This window comes from Oryctolagus cuniculus, chromosome 8 (assembly GCF_964237555.1).
Source record: "Oryctolagus cuniculus chromosome 8, mOryCun1.1, whole genome shotgun sequence".
Classification (NCBI taxonomy): domain Eukaryota; kingdom Metazoa; phylum Chordata; class Mammalia; order Lagomorpha; family Leporidae; genus Oryctolagus; species Oryctolagus cuniculus.
The window spans coordinates 77,272,966-77,292,501 of record NC_091439.1 but is presented as its reverse complement, the minus strand read 5'-3'; the positions used below and the strand labels follow the sequence as shown (position 1 = coordinate 77,292,501).

General features: G+C 45.6%; 1 protein-coding gene across 4 annotated transcripts in view; it reads left to right on the top strand.

Annotated features, from left to right (window-relative positions):
• Positions 1-6,965: 6,965 nt before the first annotated feature.
• Positions 6,966-19,536, top strand: part of HERC6 (HECT and RLD domain containing E3 ubiquitin protein ligase family member 6) — a 65,952-nt gene continuing 53,381 nt past the window's right edge. For 3 of the 4 annotated variants that reach the window (XM_008267614.4, XM_051819570.2, XM_051819571.2), the window contains exons 1-3: positions 12,838-13,177; positions 16,235-16,394; positions 17,230-17,306. In XM_008267614.4, the coding sequence (XP_008265836.3) occupies positions 12,985-13,177; positions 16,235-16,394; positions 17,230-17,306 (430 nt within the window). In that variant the 5' untranslated portion in view covers positions 12,838-12,984. Of the gene's footprint in view, positions 7,119-12,837; positions 13,178-16,234; positions 16,395-17,229; positions 17,307-19,536 lie in introns of those variants that run through there. The other variant, XM_051819572.2, reaches the window with a different exon arrangement.

Here is a 19,536-nt window from a genome sequence, read left to right as displayed (position 1 = left end):
CCTGTCTGCGAACTCTTATACACATAAATATCAATAAAAATTGTGTGCTTTCTCCTGTTAGAGTCTGTCTTTTGTTAGTTAATTTTCAGCCTCCCAGAACTATAACACATACAGATAGAGAAGAAGTTTTTCCTCTCACCACCTCTGTAGCCAAAATTAGTCTCTTCCATTGAATGCCTGTAATTCTTTGTTTGCTTCCCAGCCATGACGCCTTCTTATAAAGCCTTTGCTATAGTTAGACGTCTATCTTTCTATCTGTTGTCTCACTATTATCTATCTATGTCAAACTCATCTGTTATGTTAGATGTACTCATCCAAAGCAGACATTCCATGGAATGTCTCAACTGTTGCTTCGTATTATTGAGGTAATCATTTTGTGGCACTTAAGTGAATGGATGGAAAATGAACACAGAAACAGTATAGGTAGTATCTCCCGCCACCCCATTTCAGGAGAAAGACTTTAACCTACCCTAGAAACTACTCTAATGAATTCCTCTTTAACTGGAGAGTGATTTTGTTTTTCATTAGCTAAGAAACAAATTCTCTTTTTAAAAAATATTTATTTATTTGAAAGGCAGTTATGGAGAAAGCAAGAAGAGACTCAGAGAAATGTCTTCCATTCACGGGTTCTCTCCTCAAATGGCTGCAATGCCACGGCTGGGCTAGGCTGAAGTCAGGAACCAGAACTCCATCCAGTTCTCTCCACGTGGATGGTGGGGACCCAAGCATTGCATTTACAGGAAGCTGGAGTCAGGAGCTGGAGCTAGGGATCAAATCCAGACACTCTAACATGGAATGTGGGCATCTTAACCATTAGGCTAAATGCTTGCCTGGAAAAGAAATATTTTAATATTCGGCTTGGAAGCTGAGAAAATAAGAACAAGTGTGCAAGGTGTCCGGTGTTAGCCATCATAAAGCACACCAAACACCGGAGTAAGGGAAAGAATTTATTGGGGAAAACCCAGCAGACTGGAGGGGAGGGACTAAGAAGGATAAGAGAGAGAAAGAGAGTATAAGAGAGAGAGACAGAGGAGAAGAGCTTGTGAGGAGAGAAGATAGAGCAGAGAGAAGAGAGATGAGAGGAGGAGAGAACAGACGAGAGGAGCCAAGAGAGCAGGAGAGAAGAGCCAAGAGAGCCATGTGTTTAGGGGGTCATTTCCAATATCAGAGGTACTTCACATTCTTTTGTTCATACTAATTCTCTGAAATTGTTGTATATTTTACATTTACAACTGTCCAAGGGCAAAATTATAATAATGTAAAGATCCTAATTGTCTTTTTTCCCCTATAATCAGGCAATACTTAATTCTGTAAAATAGACTAAGTTTTCCAATTGGCTGAGTAGAGGAAGTTGATTTTATAGACAGAGCAGGGCTGGAAAAAGCAAAAACAAAGAACAAAACTTGGATTGGTCATATGAAGGTTACTTTCGGGGGCGGGTATTTGGTGTTGCAGTTAAGACACTGCTCAGGAAGCCCATATCCCTTATTAAAGAGCCGGAGCCTGGGTTAAAGTTCTGGATCTGCCCTTGATTCCGGCTTCCTGCTAATGCATACTCTAGGAAGCAGAAGATGCCTCAAAGTAGTTGGGTCTCTGCCACCCACATGGGTGATCTGGATTGAGTTTCTGGCTCCCTGCTTCAGCCTAGCTTAGTCTAGGCTGTTGCAGGCATTTGGGGAATGACCCAGCAGATGGGAGGTGTCTCTCTCTCTTTCTGCTTCTCAATAAATAATGCTTTTAAATTCCAGGAAAAATAATTCTGATTAGAGTTTTGTGCCCAATCTTTGAGCCATCCACCAATGTCAAGGCAGCACTGTAATTTATCTAGTTGGGTGACCAGGAACCAGGAATAAACAGAAGGAATGAGAGCAGGGGGAGTCATTTAGATGGAGTCATTGGGGGTAATTATGTTACTTAAACATCTGTTCCATTTTGTGTCCATTACCAGCTTCCAGTTTTTTAAACAGTTAAATATTTCATTAGAAATATATTATTTTATACATAATTATATAGTGGTAAGTTTAATTTTGTATCTTCAACTCTGTAGTTGTTTATAGTTGAAGGGAAGAAGAAACATTTTCTTCTACCCTCTCAAAATTTGTGCCATAAAGTCTGAGAATTCAATTGGCAAAAGGCAGATCAACAAGAAAAAAGGTTGCAACAAGAGAAGTAGCTGGCTCACTAAATGACTAGAGCTAGAGGCCTGTATATCTAATTGAGTAGGGGAAAGAGAGGACAAGAACAGGTTCTCAAGAGAAGAAGAAATAGGTTTCTTTAGGAAAGACAAATGGAATGGTTTCCAGAACAAACAATGATAAGAAAGTTTGAGATAGTGTTGTTTATATAAGTGTAAGTGGTCTTTGATCTTTTTCAGGGTCACAGGACACCTCAGAGATAAAACTCCCCTAGGGAAGTGGTTATTTGGTAGATTTATTTCTGGTCTCCTGGAAGTGATCCTGCCCCAGAGAGGGAATTAATAGTATTCCTCACATCTGAGAACTGTCAGCTTTCAGCCAGATACCGAGAACAGGAAAGCTGCTTTCTGCATCTGTTGAATCAAAAACGTCTTCAGCTTAACATAATCTTAATACTAGCTCTGGGGTCCTGAGTGTGTCCCATAAATTCAACACAGGTAATAGTGCTTGAAAGACTGATTTTTATTTTTATTTTTTTTATTTGAAAGAGTTACAGAGAAAGATAGAGCCAGAGAGCCAGAGAGAGGTCTTCAATCTGCTGGTTCACTCCTCAAATGACTGCAACGGCCAGAGCTGAGCTGATCCAAAGCCAGGAGCCAGGAGCTTCTTCTGGGTCTCCCACGTGGGTACAGGGACCCAAGGACTTCCATTGTTTTTTCCAGGCCATAACAGAGCACTAGATCAGAAGTGGAACACTGGTGCCCATATGGGATACTGGCACTGCAGGCCAGTGCTTTAACCCACTGTGGCACAGTGCCAGGCCTTGATTTGTTCTTGAACCATGGGGATACATGTCCATTCTGGCTCCAATTTTATCTCAAGGATGGTAATTTTTTTTTTAAGATTTATTTATTTGAGAGTTGCACAGAGAGAGAAGGAGAGACAGAGACAGAGAGAGAAAAGTCTTCCATCTGCTGGTTCACTCCCCAACTGGCCACAACGGCTGGAGCTGTGCCAATCCAAAGCCAGGAGTCAGGAGCTTCTTCCAGGTCTCCCATGTGGGTGCAGGGGCCCAAGGACTTGGGCCATCTTCTACTGCTTTCCCAGGCCATAGAGGAGAGCTGGATTGGAAGTGGAGCAGCTGGGACTTGAACTGGCACCGATATAGGATACCAGCACTGCAAGTGGCAGCTCCACCCACTAAGCTACAGTGCTGGCCCCCAAGATGGTAATTTGTCTCCTTCTTCCTCCTCCTCTTCTTCTTCTTCCTCTTCCTCTTCTTCCTCTTCTTCATCCTCTTCCTCTTCTTCCCCTTCCCCTCCGCCTCCTCCCTTCTTTCTTCTTTCTTTTTTGTTTATTTAATAAGTTTGAGAGAGATCTCCCATTCTGCTGGTTCAGTCTCCAAATGACAACAATAGCAAGGACTGGGCCAGGCTGAAGCTGTCACCAGAGAAAAGGCCACAGAAGCCATGGGCTTCTTGTCTTCATGCAAGAAAAAATTCAGGCTTGAGACAGAGAAGGAAGTGGTAAGGCTTTATTGAGGACAGGGATCTGTCAGAACAGAAGGGACAGATAGAGGGTGCCCAGTCACTCAAACTGGGGGAGAGCGAGGTTACATGGTTGAGTGGAGAGAATACACCTGGGCAGGCCAGGTGGGCTGCTCAGAGGCGGAGGGCTGAGCCTGCAGTCTGTTTGGAGTCCTTAGGTTTTTAAGGGAGTCTGTTTACCCACCTCCCTTTCTCCTCCAGGACAAAGGTTTAGAGTTCTAGCAGAGGGATTTGTTGGGTGAAAATTAGCAAATTCCTCCCCAGATTTGCTGGCCCCAGGCAGAGTAGAGGGGCTTCCCTTAAGGAGTCAGTGAAGGTTTTATTGCCCATGTTATCAGGTCAGGTAACCCATTTGGTCCTGAGGAGAGAATTCTCCTGGGAGCTTTCCTTGGGGGGAGGGCTGGGACCACCTGGAAGGTTATCAGGGTCTGAGCAGGATCTTGAAGTGCAAAATGCTGGGCTTCTGGAGTTTCTGGCATAGGTGCTGTTCTTCAGGCCTGTCTCACACACACAGACACTAAATTTCTGACTTCCTACCTAACAAAGCCAGGAGCTCCATCTGGGTCTCTCACATGAGTAGCAGAGACCCAAGTACTTGAGCCATCCCTTACAGCCTCCCAGTGCTAATGTGTGCATTAGCTAATCTGCTAATGTGCATTAACAGAAAGCTGGAATTCAGAGCAGAGCTGGGACTTGAAACCATCCAGTATGGGATGTGGGGTCCCAAGCGGTGTCTTAACCACTGTGCCAAATACCTATCCCAGTGTTTCATTTTTTTAAATAAGTTCCCAGAAAAATCATGTAACTTTTACACAATTGGGAGGACAGTTGTGTTTTATCTCTATCTCAGGCTTTACAATAGCTTCTTAGATCCATAACTCCTTACAGAGCTTCGCGGAGGCTGGAGTTGATGATTTAAGTGAATCCTAAAGTTTGCCCTCTGGTGGAAGTCTCCATGAACTGAAGCTGTGACTGCTCCTCCAAGCACTTGACTCTGGTGATGGTATGAGTTTGTAGCCATCACTTGGCTCTACAAGCCTAGAAGATTTCATTGCAGTCAAGGCAATTCACTAATTCGAATGAGTTCCATGTATGTAATTTAGTTATGAATTCTTGGACTTTCTTGAGAAAATTAGCATGTTTTATGTGTATCTAGTTAAAAATGTAGTGGACACATGTAATTAAGTGTACTAAAATAAAAGCTTTAATTTCTGCAGCTTCTCAATTTGTCACAGTATTTTCTTTTTGCTACTTAATATTGTTTTGAGTAAATAAAATTAAGCTTTTAAGCTAGTATCATGAATTTTACCATTCATCTTGTCAAAATAGGGAGATCCTCTCCCAAGAATAATGATATTTATTTAGGAACAGCAGAGCATTGCAATGGGAATATATGTGCCGTAGCCAGCTGGTGACACATTCCAAGGGGTTGAGGCAAAGGGAAGTTTTTAAAAGCAAAATGAAGGAGAATCACCTTAGATATTTGGAAACAATGATCTCTGGCCACGATGATTGGTAGGCAGGGTGCCATGATTCCAAGGGTGGACAGACAGCTGCTGGGAAGATGTCCCTGTTCTTGCTGGATAAGATTGTGGTGGCCTCCATACTGTACTGCAGTGGCAGCAGATTCTTGTCACAGTTACCATGAGGCAATCACACAGAACGCTTCCTTCACAGCCTCCTAGCTTTCCATCTTTGTTTACCTTGGGTTAAGACTGACATTTGGATTGTGACAACTTTCACCATCTTTGCATTGTACAATACCATTGATGGGGCTCAGTACACACCACTGCGCAAAAGGACTATAGGAGACCAGAATACGTGGTTCCAAACATGCCTCCATGGCATAAGTATTTTGAACTGGTTATTTTGAAAAACTGCAGACATGGAATACCTACAAAAACATGGCTAGGAGTTGTTCCTTTGTAAGGGAAATTTATAAAGGAAGTGTCTATATGTGCGGGGGAATCCCTGTGTACCAGGAAGTGAGGGACAATTAAATCACCAGGAACTCTTCATCTACTTAACTCTGCATTTGCAACCTTCCTTTCTGGCCATCTCATCATAACCAGGCCTTTCCCCCTTATTTATCTTTCTTTGTTTCAGAAAGCCCTATATTTAAGCCTGAAATCTAAAACAACTCTTTTTTTTTTTTTTTTTTTTTTTTTTTTTTTTTTTTTTTACTTATTTGACAGGTAGAGCTAGACAGTGAGAGAGAGAAACAGAGAGAAAGGTCTTCCTTCTGTTGGTTCACCCCCCAAAATGGTCGCTACGGCCAGTGTGCTGCGCTGATCTGAAGCCAGGAGCTAGGTACTTCCTCCTGGTCTCCCATGCGGGTACAGGGCCCAAGCACTTGGGCCAGCCTCCACTGTCTTCCCAGGCCACAGCAGAGAGCTGGACTGGAAGAGGAGCAACCGGGACTAGAACCCAGCGTTCATATGGGATGCTGGCGCTGCAGGCGGAGGATTAGCAAAGTGAGCCACAGCACCAGCCCCTAAAACAACTCTTTCTACTCTACTAATTTCTCTGGGTTATTTCTCACATATACAGGAGGCATACATGTTATTAAACTTCTGTTTTACTCTTATTAATCTCTTTTTACAGGGAGTTCTAGATAAGAACTTCCAGAGGGTGGAGGAGAAAGGAGAAAATTATTTTGCCTCCCCACTACTAGTTTTTTGTTTTTTTTTTTGTTTTTTTTTTTTTTTTAAGATGTATCTATTTGAAAGGCAGTGACAGAGTTAGGAACACACACACACACACACACACACACACACACAGATTGTCCATCCACTGCTCAACTCCCCATAATGGCACAACAGCCAGGTATGGGCCAGGCCAAAGCCAGGAGTAAGGAACTCCATCCAGGTCTCCCATGTGGTTGGCAAAGATCCAAGTACTTGGGCTTTCTTAGGTTGCCTTCCTAGCCTCATTAGCAAGGAGCTGAGCTGGAGGCAGAACAGCCAGGACTTGAACTGACACTCTGAAGGGGCATGCCCATGTTGTTCATGGCAGCTTAACCCCCTGTACCACAACACCAGCCTTTCCACCAATTTCAAATGCAAATATAAGAGCATTTAATTCATATGCAAAATCACTGAAATTATGCAGTTCATACTTAACAGTTCTTATATACTTATCTGTTTTATTATCAAAACAGTGGGAAGAAACATTTCACAAAACTCATTCAACTGTTTCATTTCTTATTTTCAAAAATTTAGCACTTTAATTTTTTTCCCCAAATTGAATAGGCAGAGGACATACAACGAGAACTCCCATCCTCTGGTTTTTGTTCCAAATGCCTGAATTGCAGGAGATGAGCCATGCTGAAACTGAGAGTTGGAAACTAAATCCAGGTCTTCCACACAGGTGGCAAGGACCCAACCAATGGAGCCATCATGGTTACCTCTCAGGATCTGCCTTAGCTGGGACCCAGGTACTCTGATACGGTTTGCAGGCATCTTAATGGATGTCTTTATCATTAGGTCAAGTGCCTAATTTGAGGAGAGAGGGAGAGGGAGAGGGAGAGGGAGAGGGAGAGGGGGAGAGAGAGAGAGAGAGAGAGAGAGAGAGAGAGAGAGAGAGAGATTGAAACAGAGAGGTTCCATTCGCTGCTTCACTCTCAAAAATGCATGCAGTGGTCTGGGCTGGACCAAATACAGAAGCTGGGAACTTAATTCAGGTCTCCGTAAGTGGGCAGCAGAAACCCAATTACTTGAGCAATCACAATTGTCTCACTGGTCTACACTGGCGGGAAACTAGAGTCAGGAGTTAGAGCTGGGGCTCAAATCCAGGCACTTTCCTGGGTTGTGAGAGTACTAATCAGCATCCTAACCACTAGGCTAACCAGTCGCTAATTCACTTTCTGATACATACATTCCCCCAGCACTTGCTACTATCAGCTAAATGGTAAGGAAAAACTGAAAGGAAAAAGAATTATAATTACCTTATTTTTTTCTTTTTTAATTTGAGAAGCAGGGAGATAGGGACAGCAAAGAGGGGGAGAGAGGAAGAGAGAGAGAGAAAGTGCTCTCATCCACTGGTTCACTTTCCCAAATGACTACAATGGCTGGGCTGGGTTGGGTCAAAATTGAGAGTTGGGAACTCAATCCAGGTCTTCCACATGAGTGGCAAGAACCCAGTTACTTTGAGCCATCATCCTGTCTCTCCAAGTATGCATTGCTAAGGAGCTGGAGTCAGGAGGCAGAACCAGGAATCAAACCCAGGCATTCCAATATAGAACATGGGCATTCTAGTCAATAAGCCAAAAATGCCTGCTCACTTTTTTTTCCTTCCTATGTCACTATTTGCTAACATCGGAAGTTGTTGGCTAGCATTGGAAAGTAACAGGAGTGAAAAAGGATATGTTAGGGTTCCTTGCTTGTTTCTGTTCTTAGAATGCCTTTGCTTCTTCCTGTGCTGGAAACAAGTTCCCCTGCAACAAAGTGTGGTCTCTAGGGTCTGTCTGTGCCCTCACTTAGTGAATCAAAGATGTAACCTCGTTCACACTGGCTGTGGGTCTTCCTGAGCTCCCACGCAGAGTGAATCCTTGCGAATTCTGGGTACCTTGAATAGTATCTAAAAATGGGGTGGCAAGGAACAGTAAAAACTTTTATTTTATGTAAACGTTTTATTTAGAGGCAGAGAGAGGCAGACAGGGAGTGGGGCGGGGAGGAGAGAGAGAAACACAAGAAACATGGAGCTTCCACCTACTGTTCTCTCCAAATACCAGTAATGGGCAGGACCAGGCCAGGACAAAGCTAGGAACTCGGACCTCAATTCAGGTCTCCCTCATGGGTGGGAGGCCCAAATACTTGAGCCATCACCTGGTGCCTCCCAGGATGCACATTGCAGGAAGCTGGGATTGGGAGCTGAGCCAGGACTCCAACCAGGCCCTCTGATAAAGCTTGTGGGCCTCTCAAGTGGCATCTTAACCACCACACCAAATGCTTACCTCCCCCTCCCTTTTCCGTGTTTGAGAGACAGAAGCACAGAGACACAGCAGATAGACTGTATCTCCTCTGCTCACACTCGTGCTCCAGGTTTCCATCAGACTTCACTTATAAAACACAAGCGCAAAGATAAAATTATACAGAATTTTAAGACAGCCATAGTAGAACATTAAACCAAGCAGGAAGTGGGGGTGGGCTAAGAGTAGGATGCTGCGCTTCCAGCTGCTCTGGCCACATAACCATGAAGCTGACCCTTCCTGCTACATGTGTTTAGACCAAACATCTTTTCAAATTCCTGGCTGGTAGGTTGTGGGGCGACTGCTCATTGCCCACTAATATCTCTTCCCTCCTTCCTTGACAATGGAAATCCAATTTTATTTGGGTTTGCACTAGGCTCAGCTGAAGCCCACATTTTCCAGCATCTTCTACAGCTGCTGTAGCCATGTGAAGAAAGTTTGGGTAGTTTGGTGCACACAGAGTGTTGTTTGGGAGTTGTGGGAGAGTAGCCTCATTCCTTCTTTCACCTGTTTGGAGTAGAGTTGTGTGAGCCACAAGTCCACCATCAGGAACCCTGGAGGTTGTCAGTTGGATTCTCAAATGACCCAGAAAGAAGGCACCTGAGCCTCTGAAAAATCACCAAGTTGCCCGTAAGCCCATGGCTGTTCACCTTGGAAATTTTTATGTGTAAGAGAAATAAACCTGTACTTGTTAAAACATTGTTATTTGCAGTTTATTTTAGGCAGGTAAACCTGATCTTCACTTGCATAGAAGACTCCACTAGTTCACATAGCTTATCCAATTAAGTTAAACAATGTTTTAAATATACATCTCAGAGTACCCTAATTTGAGTGGCAGTCATTTCTAGGATTCCTCTGAATCCTCCCTTTTCTTCTTCCTTCCCAGTTCAAGTCCATTTTCTTCTTTAAAAAATATTTATTTATTTCTTTGAGCAGCAGAGTGAAAGAGACAGAGAGCTCCTATCTACCATTCATCCAGGGCTGGCTCAGCCTGAAGCCAGGAGCCTGGAACTCAATGTAGGTCTCCCACATGGGTGATAGGGATCCAACTAGTTGAGCCATCACCTGCCATCTGCCCTGGTGTGCATTGGGAGGAAGCTGGAATCAGGAGCAGTGCCAGGACTCTGCACTTTGATGTGGGGCAGACATCTTTGTCCCCCCCCCCCCATATATTTTCTGGAGCTGTGAGATTGCTGGCAAACTCAGATATATATTGATTGTAATTAATTTAAATACCAAAACATTGCAAAGAAAATAGAGAATAAAACCATAAAAAACATAAGAATAATAATGACTACATATTAAGAAAGGTATCAACTATTAGTCTACCAATAATGAAAAATACATTGTAAGATTAAAGAAATAGGGGCTGGTGCCATTGCTCACTTGGTTAATCTTCCGCCTGCAGCACCGGCATCCCATATGGGTGCTGGGTACTAGTCCCGGTTGCTCCTCTTCTAGTCCAGCTCTCTGCTGTGGCCTGGGAGGGCAGTGGAGGATGTCCCAAGGGCTTGGGCCCCTGCATCCGCATGGGAGACCAGGAAGAAGTACCTGGCTCCTGGCTTCGGATTGGCACAGCTCAAGCCATAGCGGCCATTTGGGGAGTGAACCAACGGAAGGAAGACCTTTCTGTCTCTCTCTCTCTCACTGTCTATAACTCTACCTGTCAAATAAAAAAATTAAAGAAATAGGGCCAGCACTGTGATGTAGTGGGTAAAGCTGCTGCCTGTGATACCAACATCCCATAGGGATGGTGGTTTGAGTCCCAGCTGCTCCACTTCTGATCCAGCTCTCTGCTAATGGCCTGGGAAAAGGAGTGGAAGATGGCTCAAGTGCTTGGGCCCCAGGACCCACTTGGGAGACCGGGAAGAAGCTTCTGGCTTGTTGCTTGGCCTGGCCCACCCCTGGCTGTTGAGGCCATTTGGGGAGTAAACTAGCGGATAGAAGACTCTCTCTCTCTCTCTCTCTCTGCCTCTCTCTCTCTCTCTTTCTCTGTGTGTGTGTGTGTGTGTGTGCGTGCGCGTGCACGTGCTTGTGTCCCCGCCTCTTAACTCTGCCTTTCAAACAAGTAAAAAAAAAATTAAAGTGATCAAGTAGACTAGTGCTGCCATCTAGAGGTAGAATTCACAATCCCCATTTTGTTTTAAGGAGAATGTGAAGGTCCAGTTTGAGCAGGTCTCCTTTTCCCAGTGATTTGTACTGGGCCATCCCAATTGTGTTGTCCGTTTGTGATGAAACACTAGGAGAATTCTCCGGGGAGTAGACTGGAGGTGATTGGCATGGCAGTGGGAGTCTAAAAACTAAGCTGATTAATGGGTGTGTTCTGTTGCCCACCTTGTGCACTTTGATCTCAGAATATTAGGGATTAAAGCAGAGGAGAGGGGCTGGTGTTGCTGTGCAGTAGGTTAAGCTGCTACCTATGATGCTGGCATCCCATATGGGTGATGGCTCAAGTCCCATCCAGCTCCCTGCTAAGGCACCTGGGAAAAGCAATGGAAGCTGGTCCAAATGTCTGGTCCCCTGCCACCTCTGTGGGAGACCTGGATGAAGCTCCTGGTCCTGGCTTCAGCCTGGCACAGCCCCGGCATTTGTGTGGCCTTTTGGGGAGTGAACCAGCAGGTGGAAGATCCCTCTCTGTCTCTATCACTCCCTCTCTCCCTTTAACTCTGTCTTTAAAATAAATAAACAAATCTTTTTAAAAAGCTGAGTTCAGTAGGAGGAGGACAAAGGGAAACTTCCCCACAACTTCTAAGGTTCTCTGGAATAAACTGATGGAGATGAAATTGGAGAAAAGCCACACAAATTTACTGAGGTGCAAAAAGGGAATGCACAATGTAGACAATTCTGAGAGCAAGTGACTTTTGGGTGAGTTCTGGTGGCCTGCAGAATGCACAGTGGTTTGTAAGTGATGCTCCATGGAACTGGTGTGCAACAAAAATTGCTCCAGACAGGAGGATATCAGAGGAAAGCCTCTTCTGGCATCTGCTTTCTAGGTTCCCTTGATTGAAATAATCAGCCCGGGGCAGGCGGTTGGTGTAGTGTTTATGACATCTGCGTGCCACATCAGGGTACCTGGGTGTGATCCCTGTCTCCAGTTCCTGATTCCAGCATTCTTGCTAATGCAAACCCCGGAAGGCAGCAATGATGGCTCAAGCACTAGATCACTCAGATGGGAGACCTAGACTGAAATCTCAGCTCCCGGCTTCATCCTAACCCAGCCCAGCCATTGCAGGCATTTGTGGAATGAGAGCTCTTTCTATGCCTCTCTGCCTAACCAATCAATAATTAATAAATAGTATTAACCAAAGATAGAATATTCTGGCAATACAAAGTGGAATTGCTGTTAATTTGGAGGTTCCCATGCCCCTCCCCTGTTTCTCAAATGCTACTTCATCAGGGAAATCTTCCCTGATAGTTTCTCAGAGATGTTAGTTCCTTCAGCCTCTGCCCTCTACTGCCTGTTTCATTCTTCTTGATGCCACCTGATGTTACACTGTATATTTATTAATCTGCTTGTGTTCTCTTAAAATATACCGTGAAGATGTTTTTCTTTACACGCTGTGTTTCCAGTGCCAGAAACAGTGTCTGGGGGTGGGCAGTCGCTCAGATGCTTTTACTAAGCTCACTAGGCGTTATTCCAACTCTTTAAATGTTACTGCTTGAATCATTCTAACATATTTGATTTGTTATCTTACTGTCCATTTTTATTCCTTTCTTCCTAATCAGAGTGCCCGTTCAGTCCTTGTTCCTTCTGCCCCCCCCCCTTTTTTTAATAAGATTTTTTTTTTTGAATGGGGAGGGAGAGAGGGAGACCTCCCCCATATGCGGGTCCACTCCTCAAATGCCTGAAGGACCAGGACTGGACGAAGGTCCAAGAACTCCCACGTTGGGGATAGGGGTCCAAACACTTGGGCCATCTCCTGCTGCTTTCCCAGGCCATTAGCAAGGGAGCTGGATTGGAGCCGCCTGGACGCCAGCCAGCTCTAGTTTATGGGATGCCACGGCCAGCAGGGGTTAACCCAACGCCAGCCCCAACTGTCCACTTTTCCTAGATGAGGCAACCTTTCCCAAAGCGGCACCGCTGAGGATCACGACTTAGGATGGGCGTGCCGGCGCTCTTCCTCTCCAGTCCGCTCTGCTCTTGAGCCCTGGCAGCTGGGCAGGGCAGCGAGTAATCTAAGTGAACTCGAGGAGGGGCTACGCTACTGGGGCGTGTTGGCAGGCAGGTGGAGCTCAGAGAGGAACCCAGCCACCCAGCCTCCTGACTTCCAGGAAAACTTCGCACCACGAACTCTAGCATCTGGGCGCGAGCGCGGGCGGCAGGGCGCACGGGATGTACTGGTGCTGGGGCGCCGACGCGGGGAAGCCGCGGCACCAGCGCGTGGCGGGCGGCGCGGAGCTGCGGCAGGCGGCCAGCGGGGAACGCCACTCGCTGCTGCTGCTGACTGATGGCACCATCCAGTCGTGCGGGGACAACGGCCGGGGCCAGCTGGGCCGGAAAGGCAGGTGTCCTGCGGAGCGGCCAGGTGAGGATGGGCTTCGGATGCTGGGCGCGGGCGCTGCGAGCCGAGCGGATGGGGTGCGGGGACGGCTGGCGTGCTGGGCCACAGCGCGGGGTGGAGGTGGCGGAAAGGATCCCCGGAGCAAGCTGCGGGTGTAGTTGCTTAGGTTTCGTTTCCGCCCCGCGCCTCGCGTTCGTTTCGGTTTCCATTTTCTCTTCAAAGCAAATCTGAGACAGGAAACCGTGACGGTGCTCCTGGGGTCACCAACGAGGTGCGCTGCTCTGGCGTGCGCGGGCGAGCTGGGGGAGGCGGGCTGACGGTCTGCCTACAGATGGGACACCTGCGACTCCCTCAGGGTCATCTTCTCTTAACGTACAGAATACAGAATAGCATAGCGGTTTTACCGTTCCTGATTATTGTAGAAGCGGGACAGAAATAATCCGTAATTCCAGCATCCGAACACGACGCCTGTCAGTGGGTTTCCTCGATACACAGTTTCGTATGTGCAGTATCTGTACCACTCTGTAAACTGCATTGTCACCAAACGTAATTTCATCAACATAATTTTCTTTTATAATTTTTTAAGATATATTTAAGTTTCTGAATTAACATTTCGGGCTCCAGGAGCTCCCCTCCCCTCCTCGCCCTCCTCCCCCCCTTTCTCCCTCCCTTCCTCTCCCCTCCCCTCCTTTAACTCTCCCCTCCCCCTCTCCACCCCTCCCCTCCCCTCCCCCTCTCCTCTCCACGGACAGACAGAGGGAGAGGCAGAGAGAGGTCTATTCATTCACTAGGTCACTCCCCAAATGTCCCTAAGGAAACCCGGAGCCTGAAGCTCCATCCTGGTCTCCCAGGTGGGCTGGGAGTTTGGGGTGACCTCTGCTGTTTTCCCAGGCACATGAGCAGGAGCTGGATGGGAAATGGAGCAGCCAGGACTTGAACTGGCACTGTGATCTGGGATGAAGGTAGCAACTTAACTCAAGCATCACAGTTTTTCCACTTGTGAAAATTAAGTCATGACTCATTAGGGACTTTTATAAATAAGACTGACTTACATTCCTGCAGGTAAATATTTGACCTTTTTAAAAATTTTACTTAAAATAATTTCAAGAAGTGTTTGGAAGAACCTACTCTCTTAGAGTGCCCAGGGACTATAAATTAAACAACAAAAGACAGATTAACAGTAAATAAAACATACTACTTTATTAATCTTTTCTTGTGGGGGGGATTTCCACACATGGGAATTCACAGAACATAAGTGAAGCCCAAAGAAGTGCTTAGGGTCAGGTGCATGTATCCTGTATTTAACAGAGAAAATGTGGTTTGGGGATCCAGGGATAATTGATGACTAGGAAACACACGGGAGAACCTAGTGATGATAACAGTTGTGCTGTAAGGGTTGTTTATGGAAGCTCGTCTTACTGCTGACTTCATCTAGAGCAATATGGGTTGCTCTTCCTGGTACATGAGAGGAGGCACCTTCAACAAAGATATGTTAAAACCTGTTTTTAGGGCTATAAAAGAACAGAGAGCCCTTACTCCTGTTGATTCTCAATTGCCTAAAGCTCAAAATTATCCTCATGCCAAAGTGGCGTATGTTTCGGGTGGCATGTCCTCATCCCTTTCATGTGGAGATGACGAGCAACATGATACTTCCAAACTGCTGTGCAGGAAGGCTGTGCCTGTCTCTACCTTTGGGAGTGTGTGGATCTTTGGGAAAGTTCTTGGCATCACATAGATGAAAAGTAAATAGTTCAATGAGGTGGGTGTTTGGTGCAGCAGTTAAGACACTGCTTAGCATGCCTGGCACCCATTTTGGAATGTCTAGGTTCAAATGCTGGTTCTACTTCCAATTCCAGATTCTTGCTAATGTATACCCTGGGAAACAGCAGGTGTTGGTTCAAGTTCTTGGGTTCCTGTCACCATGTGGGAGACTTGGATTGAGTTCTGGGCTCCTGGCTTCAGCCTGACCTAGCCCTCTATGCGGTAGGCATTTGGGGGAGTAAACCACAGACAGAAGGTCTCTCTGCCTTTAAAATAAATAAAAATAAGCAGCTGGAAGGGATAAGATCACAAAGATAAAACAAAAATAAAAGTCGTTACTGTTACAAAAACTGTACTGATAGTGATATTCTGAATGCCAGTCTCGAATTCAGAGACAGACCATTTGGGAAAACAGTTTAGATCTGCTTGTAGGAGAGTGTCATCAGGTTCTCATTTGCAGACATGTTCAGGAGCTCTGGAAGTGCATGTTTCTGCACTTTTCTTTGTGGGAGGATCTAATATCTGCCTGTCACACCTGTGAGGCAGACATCTTGCCGACTTCCTCCTAAGCAAGGGATTCATTGCTCTCCATGTTCAGCGTTTGGGAGACAGAAGAGTATAGCGGAGGACGTCTCATCTCTGCCCCCCTACCACCACCCTGAGTTTTGCCTCCACCATCAGAAAGAAGCATGTGGCCAAGAGTCATAGTCCCTAGAGTTCCCCTCTCTCCATGATGCCTGCCCTTTAAAATTGCAGCTGATAAAAGATAGACTTCAGTACTTGAAACTTCCAAAGAGTTTATTGGCACTCTCAGCAATTCATGAACTGGTGTTGACATCTCACACGTTGGGCTCCACCAGACGGAGAAACAAAGGATGGAAGGGAAAAGCATGTATGATGTGTGTGAGGATGCAAAGGCTGAAAATATTTGATTGGTTGGACTGGGAAGTCCCTAGTTAGAGGTTAGTTGGTGGTTTCTGATTGGCTATGCTTAAGTTTCATTTGCCCAATCTGTGGCGACCATGTTCTCTGAGTTGTGTTTCAGTTTGCTTACATAGGAAGCCAAGGTGGTAGAGTCAGCTCAGCTGAATGACTGTCCAATGAATTACACTAACACAACTGTGTTCCCATAAAGACAGTGTAACACATATGAGCTGATTTCCTTGATACTTCGCATAGATATTAGGCCTTGATTTGAAAGTTCACGGGAGGGGACAAAGAATCTGGGAGACCATCTTTTGGAAGGAAAGTGCTGTCTTCAACTCTTTGCTCAATTAATGACATCCTGGGGGCTGTTCTATTTTGTTTTTCTTCCCAAAGAACAAATTCAGGCCTTGGGAACTCTACAAGTGGAATTCGTGAGCTGCGGAAAGGAGCACTCCCTGGCTGTCTGCCACAAGGGCAGGGTCTTCGCGTGGGGAGCAGGTTCTGAAGGGCAGCTGGGGACAGGAGACTTTAAGGAAACCACGTTTATACCTTCGTAAGTATTTCCATTCATGCCTTTCTTCGTGCATTGTTTTGAGGATGCCAGGACACAAAGCTGACTATGAAAAGTGCAGTCCTTAACCTTGAGGATTGTGGAGCAGGGAGCAAAGAAGGCACAGGAAAGTAGACTCCAGTTGCTACTTAATTGGAGTCCCAGGAAGGAAGAGGGCAGAGTGGAATGTGAGCATGTGGCCTTGATAGCTTAATCTTATCTGTGGGAGTACAACTGTGGGCCGTTTGGAAAGCTTGCGTTAAAGTGAAAACATTTGGCTACAGAAAATGCAGGAGGAAATCTTCACTGGACTTCTTGTATCCAACTAAAGCAGAGCCTCCCCAAAACACAGTTGACAGCACCTACCTGCTTTGGGGGTCTCTTGGAAATCAGATGCCCATTACCATTGCTTCACCAGATGTGTTATCTGGGATACTTTTGTTTTTTTTTTTAATTAATTTATTTGAGAGGCAGAGAGAGAGAATTCCTGTTTGCTGTTTCACACCAACTGCCCATAATAGCTGGGACTGGGCTATGTCAAAGCTAGGAGCTGGGAACTCAGTCTGCGACTCCCACATGAGTGTCAGGGACCAAAGTACTTGAGCCATCCCTTGCTGCCTACAATGGTCTGCACTAGCAGGAAGCTGGAATCAGGGGCCAGAGCTGGGTATCAAGCCCAGTTCTCTGGTATGGGGTGCTGCTGTTTTACCCATTAGACAGAGTGCCCCTGCCCTCCGCCACCCCCAGCCCCAACCTCAGGAGTCTTCTAAATATCTATTGTACTTGGCAACTCATCCTGAATAAGGATTAATAGATTTTTGTATCCTTTTTATTGTAGGAAAATAAAAGCTCTGACTGATATAAAAATAATACAAGTAGCCTGCGGACACTACCACTCCCTGGCACTATCAGCAGGTAAAGAACAGCTTTTGGACCTCAGGGCTTTCATATAAAAGACAACCATGGCTTTTGAATATGTTGGGCTTCATTTTAATGCACTTAGAGCATTTGAACTTTCCATTTTCATAAGATGTGTTGCTGTTCGTTTTTTCCTCACCTTTCTTTGTTCTTATTGTACTCTAAATAGTGCCTAATGCATATCATGCAGCCATAAAGGGCCATCACTGGGACCGCCCTCCACCCTCAGAACTTGGTAGTGGCTTTATTTCCAGGCCCTCACCCTTTATGCTGAATAGCCTGTCTACAACTGGCAACCCTCGACTGATTAAGGACTATTTGTCTTTTTTATTTAGATCAAAGAAAGTGGAGTCAAGCTATTCAAATCATAACCCTACAATTTGTTTTGCTAAACTCCCCTATACTTTGTCTGTCCTTCATTCAAATTTCTCAGTAGTGAATTCAGAGAGGACCAACAATCCCTGTACCCTCTTATTTATTTATTTACTTTTAAAGATTTATTTATTTATTTGAAAGAGTTACAGAGGGAAAGAGGGAGGGAGGGTGGGAGGGAAAGAGAGAGAGAAAGAAAGAAAGATTTTCCATCTGCTGGTTCACTCTCCAAATGGCCACAATGGCCAGAACTGGGCCGATCCAAAGCCAGGAGGCAGGAGCTTTTTCCAGATCTCCCATAGGTGCAGGGGCCTAAGGACTTGGGCCATCCTCTGCTGCTTTCCCAGGTGCATTAGCAAGGAGCTGGATCAGAAGTGGAGTAGCCAGGACTTGAACTGGCGCCCATATGGGATGCTGGCGCTGTAGGCAGCAGCTTTACCTGCTATGCCACAGCACTGGCCCCAGTCCTGTACCCTCTTATATGTAGTGAATGGAGCTTGCAAATTAAGTGGACAGAAGACAGATTAACAGAAAAAAGGCAATGAATTTTTACAAGTATTTTTGTGCACAGAAGGTCACAGAAAAGAAGTGGAGCTCAAAGAGGTGGTTAGACTTGGGGCCTCATACTTTAACCAAGGGGAGGGAATTTGGGCTTCAAGAGATGAAGAATTGTGTGGGAGGTGACTGGAAATGAAGGGAAGGGAAGGTCGTCTTAGGCCTGTTTATGCAGACTCATCTCTATGCTGGTTCTCTCCAGTGATAAGTCACTCTCCTCTCCTTGGTATGAGTGGGGTACACCTCCACAAAAGGAAGCATGTGCCCCGTTTTCAAGGCAGGTGTTAAGGCAGAGAACTCTCCTTGCATGCATTGATTCTCTGTTGCCTTCCACTCACAATAATCCTATGACAACGTGGCATATTTTGGGGTGACATACCTTGGTCCTCTTCAAGGGACATGTAACACTTGTGTATTCTTCAGGTGACGTCTTACGCATCATTGCAGTCGTGCAAAGGAGCTTTGACTGCCTTCTATATGCTGGTTTCTGTGTTAAATACTTTACTTGTGTTGTCTTACACAATTGCCTAAGAAAGAGAGAAGCTAGCTACTGTTTGTAAACTAGTCTCAGACATGAGCAAGTTTGAGCTCAGAGGCTTTCAATAATTTGACCAAGGTTTATACACTAAGAAATGTAAGAAGTGGAATTTGAACTGCTACTGGTTATGTCCCATACTAAGTGCTTAACCACCATACCACACAGACTGTGAGAATCACAGCATGGTTCTCATGCCTTAGGTATATACTTAGCTGGGATCCTAGCTCATATGATTCCTTTTACCTACCACTTCTAGCTATTTGTGGACAAGTGAACTTCGCTGAGTCTCACTGTTCTCTCTATAGGATATTGATGCCTAACTTACAAGTTTATTTTATTTTTAAAAATTTACCTATTTATTTGAAAGTCATAGTTACACAGAGAGAGAAGAAGGAGAGGCAGAGAGAGAGAGAGAGAGAGAGAAAGTAAGTCTTCCATCTGCTGGTTCACTCCCCAATTGGCCGCAATAGCCAGAGCTGCACTGATCTGAAGCCAGAAGCCAGGAGCTGCTTCCAGGTCTCCCACACAGGTGTAGGGGCTCAAGGACTTGGGCCATCTTCTACTGCTTTCCTAGGCCATAGCAGAGAGCTAGATTGGAAGTGGAGCAGCTGGTTGAGCTGGCATCTATATGGGATGCTGGCACTGCAGGCTGTGACTTTACCCACTACCCCACAGCACCAGCCCCAACTTACAGGTTTAATTTTCCTTCTTCCTTCCTCCCTTCCTTCCTTCCTTCCTTCCTTCCTTCCTTCCTTCCTTCCT